This window comes from Cololabis saira, chromosome 2, assembly GCF_033807715.1.
Source record: "Cololabis saira isolate AMF1-May2022 chromosome 2, fColSai1.1, whole genome shotgun sequence".
In the NCBI taxonomy this organism is placed as follows: Eukaryota; Metazoa; Chordata; class Actinopteri; order Beloniformes; family Belonidae; genus Cololabis; species Cololabis saira.
The window spans coordinates 1,961,685-1,973,987 of NC_084588.1; the positions used below are offsets into that span (position 1 = coordinate 1,961,685).

The 12,303-nt window shown below is 45.7% G+C and overlaps 1 protein-coding gene across 1 annotated transcript; it reads left to right on the forward strand.

Annotated features, from left to right (window-relative positions):
- The first annotated feature begins 1,325 nt into the window (after nt 1–1,325).
- Nucleotides 1,326–11,844, forward strand: snrpa1 (small nuclear ribonucleoprotein polypeptide A'). The gene is made up of 9 exons (XM_061735943.1): nt 1,326–1,521; nt 2,813–2,960; nt 3,324–3,402; nt 6,003–6,049; nt 6,150–6,252; nt 6,335–6,414; nt 9,155–9,230; nt 9,372–9,465; nt 11,547–11,844. Exons 1-9 carry the CDS (start codon nt 1,440–1,442, stop codon nt 11,702–11,704), a joined length of 867 nt encoding a protein of 288 aa, XP_061591927.1. The 5' UTR covers nt 1,326–1,439; the 3' UTR covers nt 11,705–11,844.
- The last annotated feature ends 459 nt before the right edge of the window (nt 11,845–12,303 follow it).

The window sequence follows — 12,303 nt, forward strand, 5'->3', positions numbered from 1 at the left end:
AACACCGGAAGGAGGGTTTATAATTTTTCCATTTGGCACAATGAATATGGTACTTACCCAGTAACAAAATTATATTAATATCAGAAACAGAAAATTCCAAATCATCCATAAAGAAAATAACATGGCTTAATTCAAAAGGTGGAACATTATTAATTTTAAGAGATATCCAATTGTGTATGTCTGTCCAGAAACAATGAGACAAAGGACATTGATAAAACAAATGATCCAGTGTTTCTTCATCCTTTTTGCAGAAAGAACATTGATCTACCTCAAATTTAAATCTTTTTTAAGAAATTCTGCCACAGGATAGACCTTATTCATAATTTCAAAAATTACTTCTTTAACTTTAGGCAAAATAGGCCATTTAATACATTTGGAATTCTATTTTCTTAATGTGCTTATATTTACCATGCAATAATCCTGTCGAATTATCCTTCTTCAAAAATCAGTAAAAAAAAGTTCAAAAAATTCTGAATTAGGTGAAGGCAGCTCCACCTCCAGGCCGGCAGGCTGCTGCGATACGTCAACGTCGCCGCCATATTGGATGTGGCAAGACTGCGCTTTAAACGAATACAAGTAAATTGACTTTCTACAAAGAAATGTATGTTTTACGTCTCATTTATGAATTCACACACGCACGAATATACTTGGGAAACAGTTAGGCACCAAATATAATATATTTAATTTTCTCATATGGCAAAAATAAGAACTTTATTGATCCCACATAGGTGTAATTCATGTTATATCAGCTATAGAGAACAAGGTAGTGCCGAAAAACAATATATATCCCCCCTCACAAAAATAAGAAAAATAGAGAAACATATTTTATCATCAACAAAACAAATTTCAAATTTTTCAAATAACAAAATAACATATTTGAAGCATTTTTCAGACAATAATATAACTGAAAAAATCTGAAAAATGGTTAAAATATGTTATTTTGTCACTTGAAAAATGTAAAATATGTTTATATAAAATATGCTTTGTTGATGACAAAATTGAGAGAATTACTCCTATGTGGGATTAATAAAATTCTTATTTTTGCCATCTGAGAAAATTGAATATATTATATCGGGTGCCTAACTGTTTCCCAAGTATATTAGTGCGTGTGTGAATGAATAAATGAGACGTAAAACGAAAATAAGTCCATTCACTTGTATTAGTTTACAGCGCAGTCTTGAACATCCAATATGGGGGCGAGGTTGACGTATCGCTGCAGCGCTCGATGGGGCGTCTGTCTATGGGGCGGCAGCTCCACCTCCAGGCCGCCAGGGGGCGGCAGCTCCTCCTCCAGGCCGGCAGGGGGCGGCAGCTCCCCCTCCCCCGGCGGAAGTGTTGTCCAGGCCGGTTCTGCTCCAGCGTGCAGCGCCGCGCTCATTCAGACCCGCATCGGTACCAGACCTGGACCCTGTCCCTCGTCTCCTCGTGTCTCCGTCGCCATGGTGAAGCTATCCGCGGAGCTGGTGGAGCAGGCGGCCCAGTACACCAACCCGGTGCGGGACCGGGAGCTGGACCTGCGCGGTGAGCGGGTTGGGCGAGGGGAGGCCTCGCTCTTTATTCTCCCTCCACTTTAAACCAGTCCAGTCCTTTCACAGCTTTCATCTCCCGGTCGTGTGTGTTTATTATGTAGGTGCAACAGTTGGTACCGTCGTAGTTTACCAGCATGATGCGGTCTGAATAAATCCCTTATTTCAGTTTGAAGTCACCTAGGGTTTCTACCTTTCACAAATACAAATAAGGGACGCCCTGATTTCAGCAGCGCAGGAGCCAAAAAAAAAGCCCCAAAACGTCTAAACTGCATAAAAATGTGTTTATTTTATATGAAAAACAAAATGCTTTGATTTAAAGTGCATGACTGTACAGACCGCCAACCATACTAGCAACTGAAATATGCTACGTATGTATCAGCAAAGATGTAGAATATAGCCTACTGGTGAAGAATATGGTATAAAATAACTTATTTCAATAATTCAACTAGAATATGGTGCAAAAGTTAATTTATTTCAATAATTCAACTAGGATATGGTGTAAAAGTTAATCTATTTCAATAATTCAACTTAAAAGGTGAAACTAATATATTACCTAGTCTTATTACATGCAAAGCAAGATATGTTAAACCTTTATTTGTTAAAATTTTGATGATGGAACTGTTTATTGATTTCATAAAATATTCTCTAATTTATTTTTTATTTTGGGTTTTCATAAACTGTGAGCCTTAATCACCAAAATCATAACAAATAAAGGCTTGAAATATCTCACTTTGAATGTAGTGGTGAAATGATATATTTGTTTCCCCTTTAGTTACTTTTACTACGAATTACGTTTTGCAATATATTCAAATTTTCCGACCTTCACCTGTAGATTATGACATCAATAAGAGCATAATACATGTCCGTATTGGTTCAATACGGAACGCAACTTTTAATTCCCAATTCCCACCCGGAGGTGAAGCCCGAGTCCTCCCCGCTGTCTGGCACACACATATATATAAGATCTGGGCACAGACGCAGCATGTCCTGTTGCCACAAACGTTTTGCTGGCCTTAATGTTTCCTGTGTTTTATTTTGTTAATTATTGTTAAATTTAGTGTTGATGTGTGTGTGTGAGACGGACGTGTGTATTTTAGTGTTGATGTGTGTGTGTGACGGACGTGTTTATGGGGCGTTCATGAAAATACGGGACAAATCGCATCCTGTATTAGTTCAATACGGGACGCAAATTTTTTTTCTCAAATAAAGGACAATGCCGTACTTTACGGGACGGGTGGCAACCCCTACTTACACATGCTGTTCTCTGTGTTGGCGTCTTGCAGGTTATAAGATCCCCGTGCTGGAAAACCTCGGAGCTACTCTGGACCAGTTTGACACCATTGATTTTTCTGATAATGAAGTCAGAAAGCTTGACGGCTTCCCTTTGCTGAAAAGACTGAAAACGCTGCTGATGAACAACAACAGGATCTGGTAAATGACTCTTCCTCAAGTTTCTCTCTGATCCCTGATGATAATAGGCTGTTTTCTTTTCAAGCTACTCTAAAATGTGTATCTGCGTGGGAGTCCCAGAAGATTTGTTATAAACTAAATGAATAAAGTTTCAGCATGGATGTTTAAGGAATCATTTCCTGACTAATGATGTCAGCGATGTTCATCCCTGAAGTGTGTTTGGATTCCAGATAAGATTTCTCACTTGTGTCTATTTTCTTAGCTTTGGTGATTAAGTCACAATTTGATAGAGAAAGGTTAAATTTGGTGCAGGTATCAAGCCGAGCTTGGACATCGGGGCTGTTTGGGGCACGTGTTGACCTCCTAACATGGTGGTGTGTTCAGTCGTATAGGGGAGAGTCTGGAGCAGTCGCTGCCGAGCCTGAGAGAGCTGGTTCTGACCAACAACAGCATCCAGGAGCTGGTGAGTCACAACCATCTCTTCTGTTTGCAGACTTGTGGTCCCTAAAGGCCCAGATAAACTTGCAGTTCAGACCGGCTGGTCCCGGTCTGGTACCGGCTGGTACCGGCTGGTACCGGCTGGTACCGGCTGGTCCCTGTCTGGTCCCGGTCTGGTACCGGCTGGTACCGTCTGGTCCCGGTCTGGTACCGTCTGGTACCGTCTGGTACCGTCTGGTCCCGGGCTGGTCCCGGGCTGGTCCCGGGCGGTCCCGGTCTGGTCCCGGTCAGGTCCCGGTCAGGTCCCGGTCAGGTCCCGGTCTGGTACCGGCTGGTACCGGGCTGGTCCCGGTCTGGTACCGGCTGGTCCCGGTCTGGTACCGGCTGGTCCCGGTCTGGTCCCGGTCTGGTCCCGGTCTGGTCCCGGTCTGGTCCCGGTCTGGTACCGGCTGGTCCCGGTCTGGTCCCGGTCTGGTCCCGGTCTGGTCCCGGTCTGGTCCCGGTCTGGTCCCGGCTGGTACCGGCTGGTCCCGGTCTGGTCCCGGGCTGGTCCCGGGCTGGTCCCGGTCTGGTCCCGGTCTGGTCCCGGTCTGGTCCCGGCTGGTACCGGCTGGTCCCGGTCTGGTCCCGGCTGGTACCGGCTGGTCCCGGGCTGGTCCCGGTCAGTGAAACGTGACACTGACCAGGCGGAGATGGCTCTTCCACTAGCCGGTTTATTTACAGGAAGGAAAGGAACAGCTTTCCAGTCACAAACAAAGGCAGACTCCAACTCTAACGTCTGGGGCAAACTCCCCCAACAATGAAACTAGAACACCTGAAGAAGAGCTCGGGGCTCTGCCACCACCACCTTCATCACGTGCAGTCCGGTGACCGGCAGAGAGACGAGAGAATTCAGGCTGATCTCCCCAACTTTGTAACTCTCCCATATCAGGGTCGCTACAATATTTTGTAATATTGTAATAATTATAATTATAACTTACAATATTTTTGCGGAGGGAAAGCGTCCTCCGCTTTGCACCAGACGGTTCACGCCCCCGCGTCGTCCATATATTTCTGATAATGTACATCGTCGGGCATTATCCCATACGTATTTAGTAGTGTATACTTAAGTTACTGTACTGAGTTGTCAAGATTAAGAGGCTGTTGACTATAAAGAATTCTAGTAATTCTAGTACATTTTGAAAAGTGACAAGAGAAATAAACAGATAATTTTGGGGAAAAAAAGCTCTTTTCATGCACATAACACAAACCGAAACCAAACCGAAACCGTGGCCCAAAAACCAAACCCGAACTGTGGGCTACCTGAACCGTTGCACCCCTAGAATGGACTGAACACCACAGAGTAAGAAAGAGAGAGAAAGTGGGCAGTAGCCACGTCTCAGGGCTGCAGGTTGACAACAGACCTGTCGGTTATTTGTTGTTTTTCCTGACAAGTCAGTTGGTTGTTGGTCATCCCTCTCACACGCTCCACTGGAGTGGCGCCATGAACAGCTCCGGCATGGAGGACGCAGGCTGAAGACGGCTGACGTAGGCTGACATAGGCTGACGGAGGCGTAGCCTCAAGCCCTCCTCAGTGGCAGGGGGACAGCAGCTCCGTTTAGATCACACAATCAAATACGTCACAGCAGCTTCACTCCAACCCGCCCACTTCTCATCTGGGTGTCTAAAAACAAACGTGAGGAGAGGCGAGTCGCGCTGAGTAGGTGTAGTAGGTTTACTAGTGTAAAAGCGCCATTAGTCAAATGAATGAGCTGGCATCATGACTCTGTGATGTGGACAGCTCCATGGACCCCCCTGGTGCAGCTCTCTGAGCCGGGAGTCATGTGCCCGTGTGTGTAAGACCCGTCCTCTTTGGGATCTGGCTACTGAACTGGGACATGCGGCTCATACCTGAACCGGACTGCCGTAAACATTAAAAACACATTCATTGTACCACAAAGCTGTAATGTAGTACAGCTGATGTTTGACTGTCTAGTCCAGGGGTCGGCAACCCAACATGTTGAAAGAGCCATATTGAACCAAAAACAAATATGTCTGGAGCCGCAAAAAACAAAAAGTCTTGTATCAGCCTTACAATGAAGACAACACATGCTGCATGTTTCTATATTAGTTAGAACTGGGGGGAGATTGTGTTTTTTCATTATGCACTTCAAGAAAAAAGGGGAAATGTCAAGATTAACGTTGAAGTACAATCTCGAGAAAAAAGTGGAAATGTTGAGAAAAAAGTCAATGTCGAGAAAAAAGTCGATAAAAAAAGCCAAAATGTTGAGAAAAAAAGTTGAAGAAAAGTTGAAATATCGAGATTAAATAGGAAAGGAAAAAGGAAGGAAAAAAGGAAAAAAAAAGGTCAAACATTTTTGAAAAATCTCCAGGAGCCACTAGGGCGGTGCTAAAGAGCCACATGCGGCCCCAGAGCCGCGGGTTGCCGAGCCCTGGTCTAGTCAAACATCAGCTATATCAATATCATTATTTCTTCTTGAAACTTTTTTGGGTGGCTTTTACAATTTTTCAGTTGTTTCTGTGTATCGTCTCATTTTTCCGGTTCCACGGTTCTGAATCCTCCAGGACTGCAGACGGGTCACCTCTTTGTTCCGGTTGTTTTCTGATTGTTTCTGTCATTTCCAGGGGGACTTGGACCCGCTGGCGTCAGTGAAGACCTTAACCCTCCTCAGGTACCAGTACTACTACTACTACACGCTCACGCTGGGGGGGTTCTGTGTGTCGTGTGTCGCTCATTATCATCCAACATGTTTTGACTCAATGATGTTTCAGTTTGTTAAGGAACCCGGTGACAAACAAAAAGCATTACAGGCTTTACGTCATCAACAAGATCCCACAGATCCGTGTGCTCGACTTCCAGAAAGTAAAGCTCAAGGTTAGTGCAACGAAATAGTGTAAAATGATGTCAAGCGTAGTTCTGGGAGTGAAATGAAATATTGTGTTTGATATTGTCACAGGAACGGCAGGAGGCGGAGAAAATGTTCAAAGGCAAACGAGGGGCTCAACTAGCGAAGGACATCGGCAGACGGGTCAAAACGTAAGATCAGAGTTGTCCCCCAGCTGGATTGTGCTGGGTGAACCCCGGTAGCTCCTTCCCGACAGACCAAATGCAGACCAAACGCAGGTTTTTTCCTTCCGTGTTTGGTTGTTACTCCATCTTGTTCTCTAACAACGTTCATGTTTCTCGTGGGCCTACAACACACCAGGGACACATTTACAACCCTGTCGGGTCCTTAAAGGACTAGAACTCTTCTTCCAAAAAACAGTATCGTATGAAAATAATGTGTCGCGTTAACTGTTAACGTCACTTATTATTAGGGGAGTAACGGTACACTAATCTCACGATAACGATACGATATTATAGCAGTATTTTTTTAACAACCTTGAATGAGGAACATATGACTGGAAAAATGGTCTTTGAAAGACCCAAAATACAAAACAATACTGTGCATTTGCCCTATTGTTCCAGTTTGTAATTCTTTATAACTGTTTAAGTTTTAAAGAGAAAGCCAGGACAACCATTTTCCACAAACTGAACTAAAAGTAAATGTCAGGTTTGCATTATGCATCTTCAGATTCATAAAAGTACAAATATTTAGCCACAAACTGGATGGTTTCTCTCATGTATGGCTTGACTTTTTTCTTTTCCATAAATTTAACAACTAAAATTAAATAAGTAAATAAACTGAAAAGACCCAAACTCCAAATGCACCATGACTGTTATTGATCTTGTGCCAGAGCTCAGAGCTTCACCTGCTCCAGCCTGAGGTCGTAAGGTGAACCCGGTATCGCTTCATCCTCCCACCTTTGGGGACGACACAATCTTTACATCATAAACTAGATTGATTCATGCTCACCTTAGAAGTAAAAGTTCCAAGCTCAAAACCCCCCAAGAGTCCCGTGATCGGGACGTAAAACGGTCCTAGTTTCTTCTGAGCGTAGTCAGATTTTGGTCCGCGGGTCGAGGTCGTCACGTGATCCCGCTGCACCAATAGATGTTACTAGTAAACACAATATATTAATAACCCAATATCGCGCTACAGTTTGTCACCTCCACAACACGTATCGTTAATTTTTTGTGAAAAATTTGATATTTAATGGTTTGCATTAATGGGCGTGACCTAATGGCTCAACAGCGCCCCCTAGAAAACTTGGTGCCTCAAGCCCCACAATACGGTTTGACGTACATGCACGAAAATCGCTACACACCTGTATCATGTCGCAACTTAAAGAAAAGTCTCTTGGCGCCATGGTTGAAACCGAACAGGAAGTCTGCCATTTTGAATATTTTGAATTAATCGTGTAATTTTGGCGCAATTTATGCCATTCCTTCGGCAATTAAAGGAGCCGCCTGTAAGAAATGGCCAAAACTGGTACTGCAGTCACTTTCCAAATATTGTTGAGCGGCGTGTACCCTCCCCCTCCTCCCCCCGACCAGAGGTTGCCAGGTAGGCTGCAGAATGCAGCAGGAACGTAGGCTGCCATGGCTGCCATAATTAGAGCCGAGCTGGCAACCCGGATGCCGAAACAATACTGACTTGGTGATTGGGAGATAGGTGGAGGGTGGAGCTTCAGAAACAATACTGACTTGGTGATTGGGAGATGGGTGGAGCTTCAGAAACAATACTGACTTGGTGATTGGGAGATAGGTGGAGCTTCAGAAACAATACTGACTTGGTGATTGGGAGATGGGTGGAGCTTCAGAAACAATACTGACTTGGTGATTGGGAGATGGGTGGAGCTTCAGAAACAATACTGACTTGGTGATTGGGTGATAGGTGGAGGGTGGAGCTTCAGAAACAATACTGACTTGGTGATTGGGAGATAGGTGGAGGGTGGAGCTTCAGAAACAATACTGACTTGGTGATTGGGTGATAGGTGGAGGGTGGAGCTTCAGAAACAATACTGACTTGGTGATTGGGAGATAGGTGGAGGGTGGAGCTTCAGAAACAATACTGACTTGGTGATTGGGAGATAGGTGGAGGGTGGAGCTTCAGAAACAATACTGACTTGGTGATTGGGAGATAGGTGGAGGGTGGAGCTTCAGAAACAATACTGACTTGGTGATTGGGAGATAGGTGGAGGGTGGAGCTTCAGGCCAAAACAAAAAATGACAACATAAACATCAGTTGAGGGCTGCAACTCCTCTTTTTAAACTGGAATATCCTGGCTTGAGTGCTGTTGTCAGTGACATAAGTATTTGAAATGAACATGATTTTTAAATGTCTGTTGACATATCGGGGTCATTTTATGATTCGTTTTATTATTGCTCTTACATACAGCTCCTTTAACCGTAACGTGCACCCAGGTGTGTTATACATCAAAATGTGCTTCTCCATCCTGCGACAACACGCATTACTTTTCTCAGTCAAAAGCGTTACCGTGGCGACGCTAGACGCCAAAAAGCCCACCCCCTTCTTCTGATTGGTCAATATTTGATAGTTCCTATTTTCTGCCATACCTTTTGAATGGTTTGATATAGAGAGTCGTGGGTGGTGTCATCTGCTAAATGTCCAGGCCTGAATAATCTACATGAAGTCATACAAGCTTCCACTGCAGCCTGAACGTGCACAAGGGTGCAAGGGCCGTTCATCGCTGCTTGCAGCTTTAATTATTATTATTATTTTTATGAATATAATCATTACTATTATAATAATTATTTGCTCAGCTGTCATCCAACTTCAATCTTAATCAAGACTACCAAACTCCGGGTTATTTATTTTATATTATTTATATATTGTATGTATGTATTTATTTTTCTGATGTTTCTCTCCCAGTTTCACTCCTGGGGTTGGGGCCCAGCCCGAGAAGAAGAAGGCGGGGTCGTCTCAGGCAGATGTGGAAGCCATCAAGGTCAGCTTGAAATTCATAGCTAGCTGCTCGTTTTCTGATTGGACCGTTAGTTGGGAAGATGCAGCGCGGCTGTCACGCTCACAGCACAGTAATCCTGTCCGCTTCTACGCGCTGAGCTGTCCTTGAATGTTGTGATTTCAGAACGCCATCACAAACGCCTCGTCTCTAGCGGAGGTGGAGCGGTTGAAAGGCATGCTGCAGGCCGGACAGATCCCCGGGAGAGATCTCAGACAAGGTCGGTGCAGCGTTCGGGTTTGATTAACTTGCCATATCAGCTCATCACTAAATTTAGTTCTGTAGCGGTAATATTGTTGTCATTGATCCAACAAACATGCTCTACATCTAATAATGAATATCTCAATCCTGTTTGACTCCCTATTAATGACCAACAAATAACACTTGGGGGGGTAAAAATCGATTCGTATGTCTAAAAATCTATTTTATTTATCTTTTCATCATTACGTTTTCGCCCGGTTAACTTTAATCCCAGTAGTCACGTCATTTAATTCACACATGCGCTGGTTTTGAAAACTCCTGAATTAAATGAACCTTTCTTTGGAGAAAATGCTGCAAGAGGGGCCACTAAAAGCTGGGGACACTGCGCGCTTATCTGCCCCTCCCGCCCCCGCTGCCCTCACGAACAAAACACGCATGTCCAAGCAGCGCCTGAGAAACCAACGCAGAAGCTACAGAATCACCGGGTTACTCCCAGGTACAGAGCAGCTTCCCAGGACTGTTACTCCCAGGACTGTTACTCCCAGGTACAGAGCAGCTTCCCAGGACTGTTACTCCCAGGACTGTTACTCCCAGGTACAGAGCAGCTTCCCAGGACTGTTACTCCCAGGTACAGAGCAGCTTCCCAGGACTGTTACTCCCAGGTACAGAGCAGCTTCCCAGGACTGTTACTCCCAGGTACAGAGCAGCTTCCCAGGACTGTTACTCCCAGGACTGTTACTCCCAGGACTGTTACTCCCAGGACTGTTACTCCCAGGTACAGAGCAGCTTCCCAGGACTGTTACTCCCAGGACTGTTACTCCCAGGTACAGAGCAGCTTCCCCAGGGCCGTTACTCCCAGGACTGTTACTCCCAGGACTGTTACTCCCAGGACTGTTACTCCCAGGACTGTTACTCCCAGGACTGTTACTCCCAGGTACAGAGCAGCTTCCCAGGACTGTTACTCCCAGGTACAGAGCAGCTTCCCAGGACTGTTACTCCCAGGACTGTTACTCCCAGGACTGTTACTCCCAGGACTGTTACTCCCAGGACTGTTACTCCCAGGACTGTTACTCCCAGGTACAGAGCAGCTTCCCAGGACTGTTACTCCCAGGACTGTTACTCCCAGGTACAGAGCAGCTTCCCCAGGGCCGTTACTCCCAGGACTGTTACTCCCAGGTACAGAGCAGCTTCCCCAGGGCCGTTACTCCCAGGGCCGTTACTCCCAGGGCCGTTACTCCCAGGACTGTTACTCCCAGGACTGTTACTCCCAGGTACAGAGCAGCTTCCCCAGGGCCGTTACTCCCAGGACTGTTACTCCCAGGTACAGAGCAGCTTCCCCAGGGCCGTTACTCCCAGGGCCGTTACTCCCAGGACTGTTACTCCCAGGTACAGAGCAGCTTCCCCAGGGCCGTAACTCCCAGGGCCGTAACTCCCAGGGCCGTAACTCCCAGGGCCGTTACTCCCAGGGCCGTTACTCCCAGGGCCGTAACTCCCAGGGCCGTAACTCCCAGGGCCGTTACTCCCAGGGCCGTTACTCCCAGGGCCGTTACTCCCAGGGCCGTTACTCCCAGGTACAGAGCAGCTTCCCCAGGACTGTTACTCCCAGGGCCGTTACTCCCAGGTACAGAGCAGCTTCCCCAGGACTGTTACTCCCAGGGCCGTTACTCCCAGGTACAGAGCAGCTTCCCCAGGTACGGGGCATGATAGCACCTCCCTCTCAAAGCTCATTAACCAAGTGTGTCTGTCACGGTAACATAGAACAAAAGCACAGGGGGTGCAGGCAGGTGGAAGCAGCAGCGGGATGACCAGAACTCCCGCTGACCTTCAGGGCGTCAGCTGACATGACACTGCTGACCCCCGGCCTGGTGGACCCCCCCCCCCCCCCCCGCGGCCATGCAGCACTTCTCAACCCCATCTTAGTCATTTGACTCTCCTGAGATGTTTTCTGTGCTCGGTGCCGGTAGCTGAACCTTCTGAGACGGCCTGACATCTTTTCCACCAGCGTGGCCATCCACCAGTTTTTATTGTTTAGTATTTTCCTTTTTTATGATTTAATTTTGAGTTTCTCACTTGGATTAAAATGTTGAAATGTAACCTCAGGTCCAGCGGGGATAGAGGAGGAGGAGGAAGAGGAGGAGGAGGAGGAGGACACGGCTGGCGACGAGGCGATGCGTATGGAGCAGGGCTACGCTGAAGACATGCCTGATCAACAGCACCATGAAGATATGGATGAAGAACCACATGTAAACGGATCCTGATCATGCTTTTTTGTCCTTGTCCATTTCTTGTTGCACATATTTACCAGGCTGTTTTCTGTTGTTTTTCTTTTTTTGTTAACGATTTTTCTCAAATAATTTTCAATCGGGCATCGTTCTTTACATTAAACTGATTTCTAATACTGCTGTGGATGGGAATGGTTTTTTGAAGCGATATGTCCACTTGTACGGCCTCCGCCGTTTGCTGAGTCCCCCACAAAACACATTCTTTTATAGAAACCTCGTGGTGTTTGTTTTAAAATGAAAGAATTGCCTCACACAGAGTGTGTTTACATGTGAAGTGAAATTCCTCTTTAATTCAGAATTAAAATTAAATCCCATTTAAAATGAGTAAAAATGACCATGTAAACACCTAATTCTGAATGAAAATGGCCATTCCTAATTAAACTTAATTCCAAGTAAGTGGCTGGTTTATCCAGATTTTAAAGCCGAGAGAATTATAGAATAATTCCAGATCACGTAAACACTCATTCCTCTTTAATTTAATTCTGGTCTTTCTTTCTGCTCGTTCTCTCGCCCGTCTGTCTCCATGACCTTATATTCCTGCTGGGCTGGTTTTCTAGTTTCCAGATGCAGCAGCA

Coding starts and splice junctions, on each gene's coding strand:
- snrpa1 (XM_061735943.1), top strand. CDS start 1,440: ATGGTGAAGCTATCCGCGGAGCTGGTGGAGCAGGCGGCCCAGTACACC. Junction 3,403..6,002: donor ACAACAGCATCCAGGAGCTG/GTGAGTCACAAC, acceptor TGTCATTTCCAG/GGGGACTTGGACCCGCTGGC. Junction 6,050..6,149: donor AAGACCTTAACCCTCCTCAG/GTACCAGTACTA, acceptor ATGATGTTTCAG/TTTGTTAAGGAACCCGGTGA.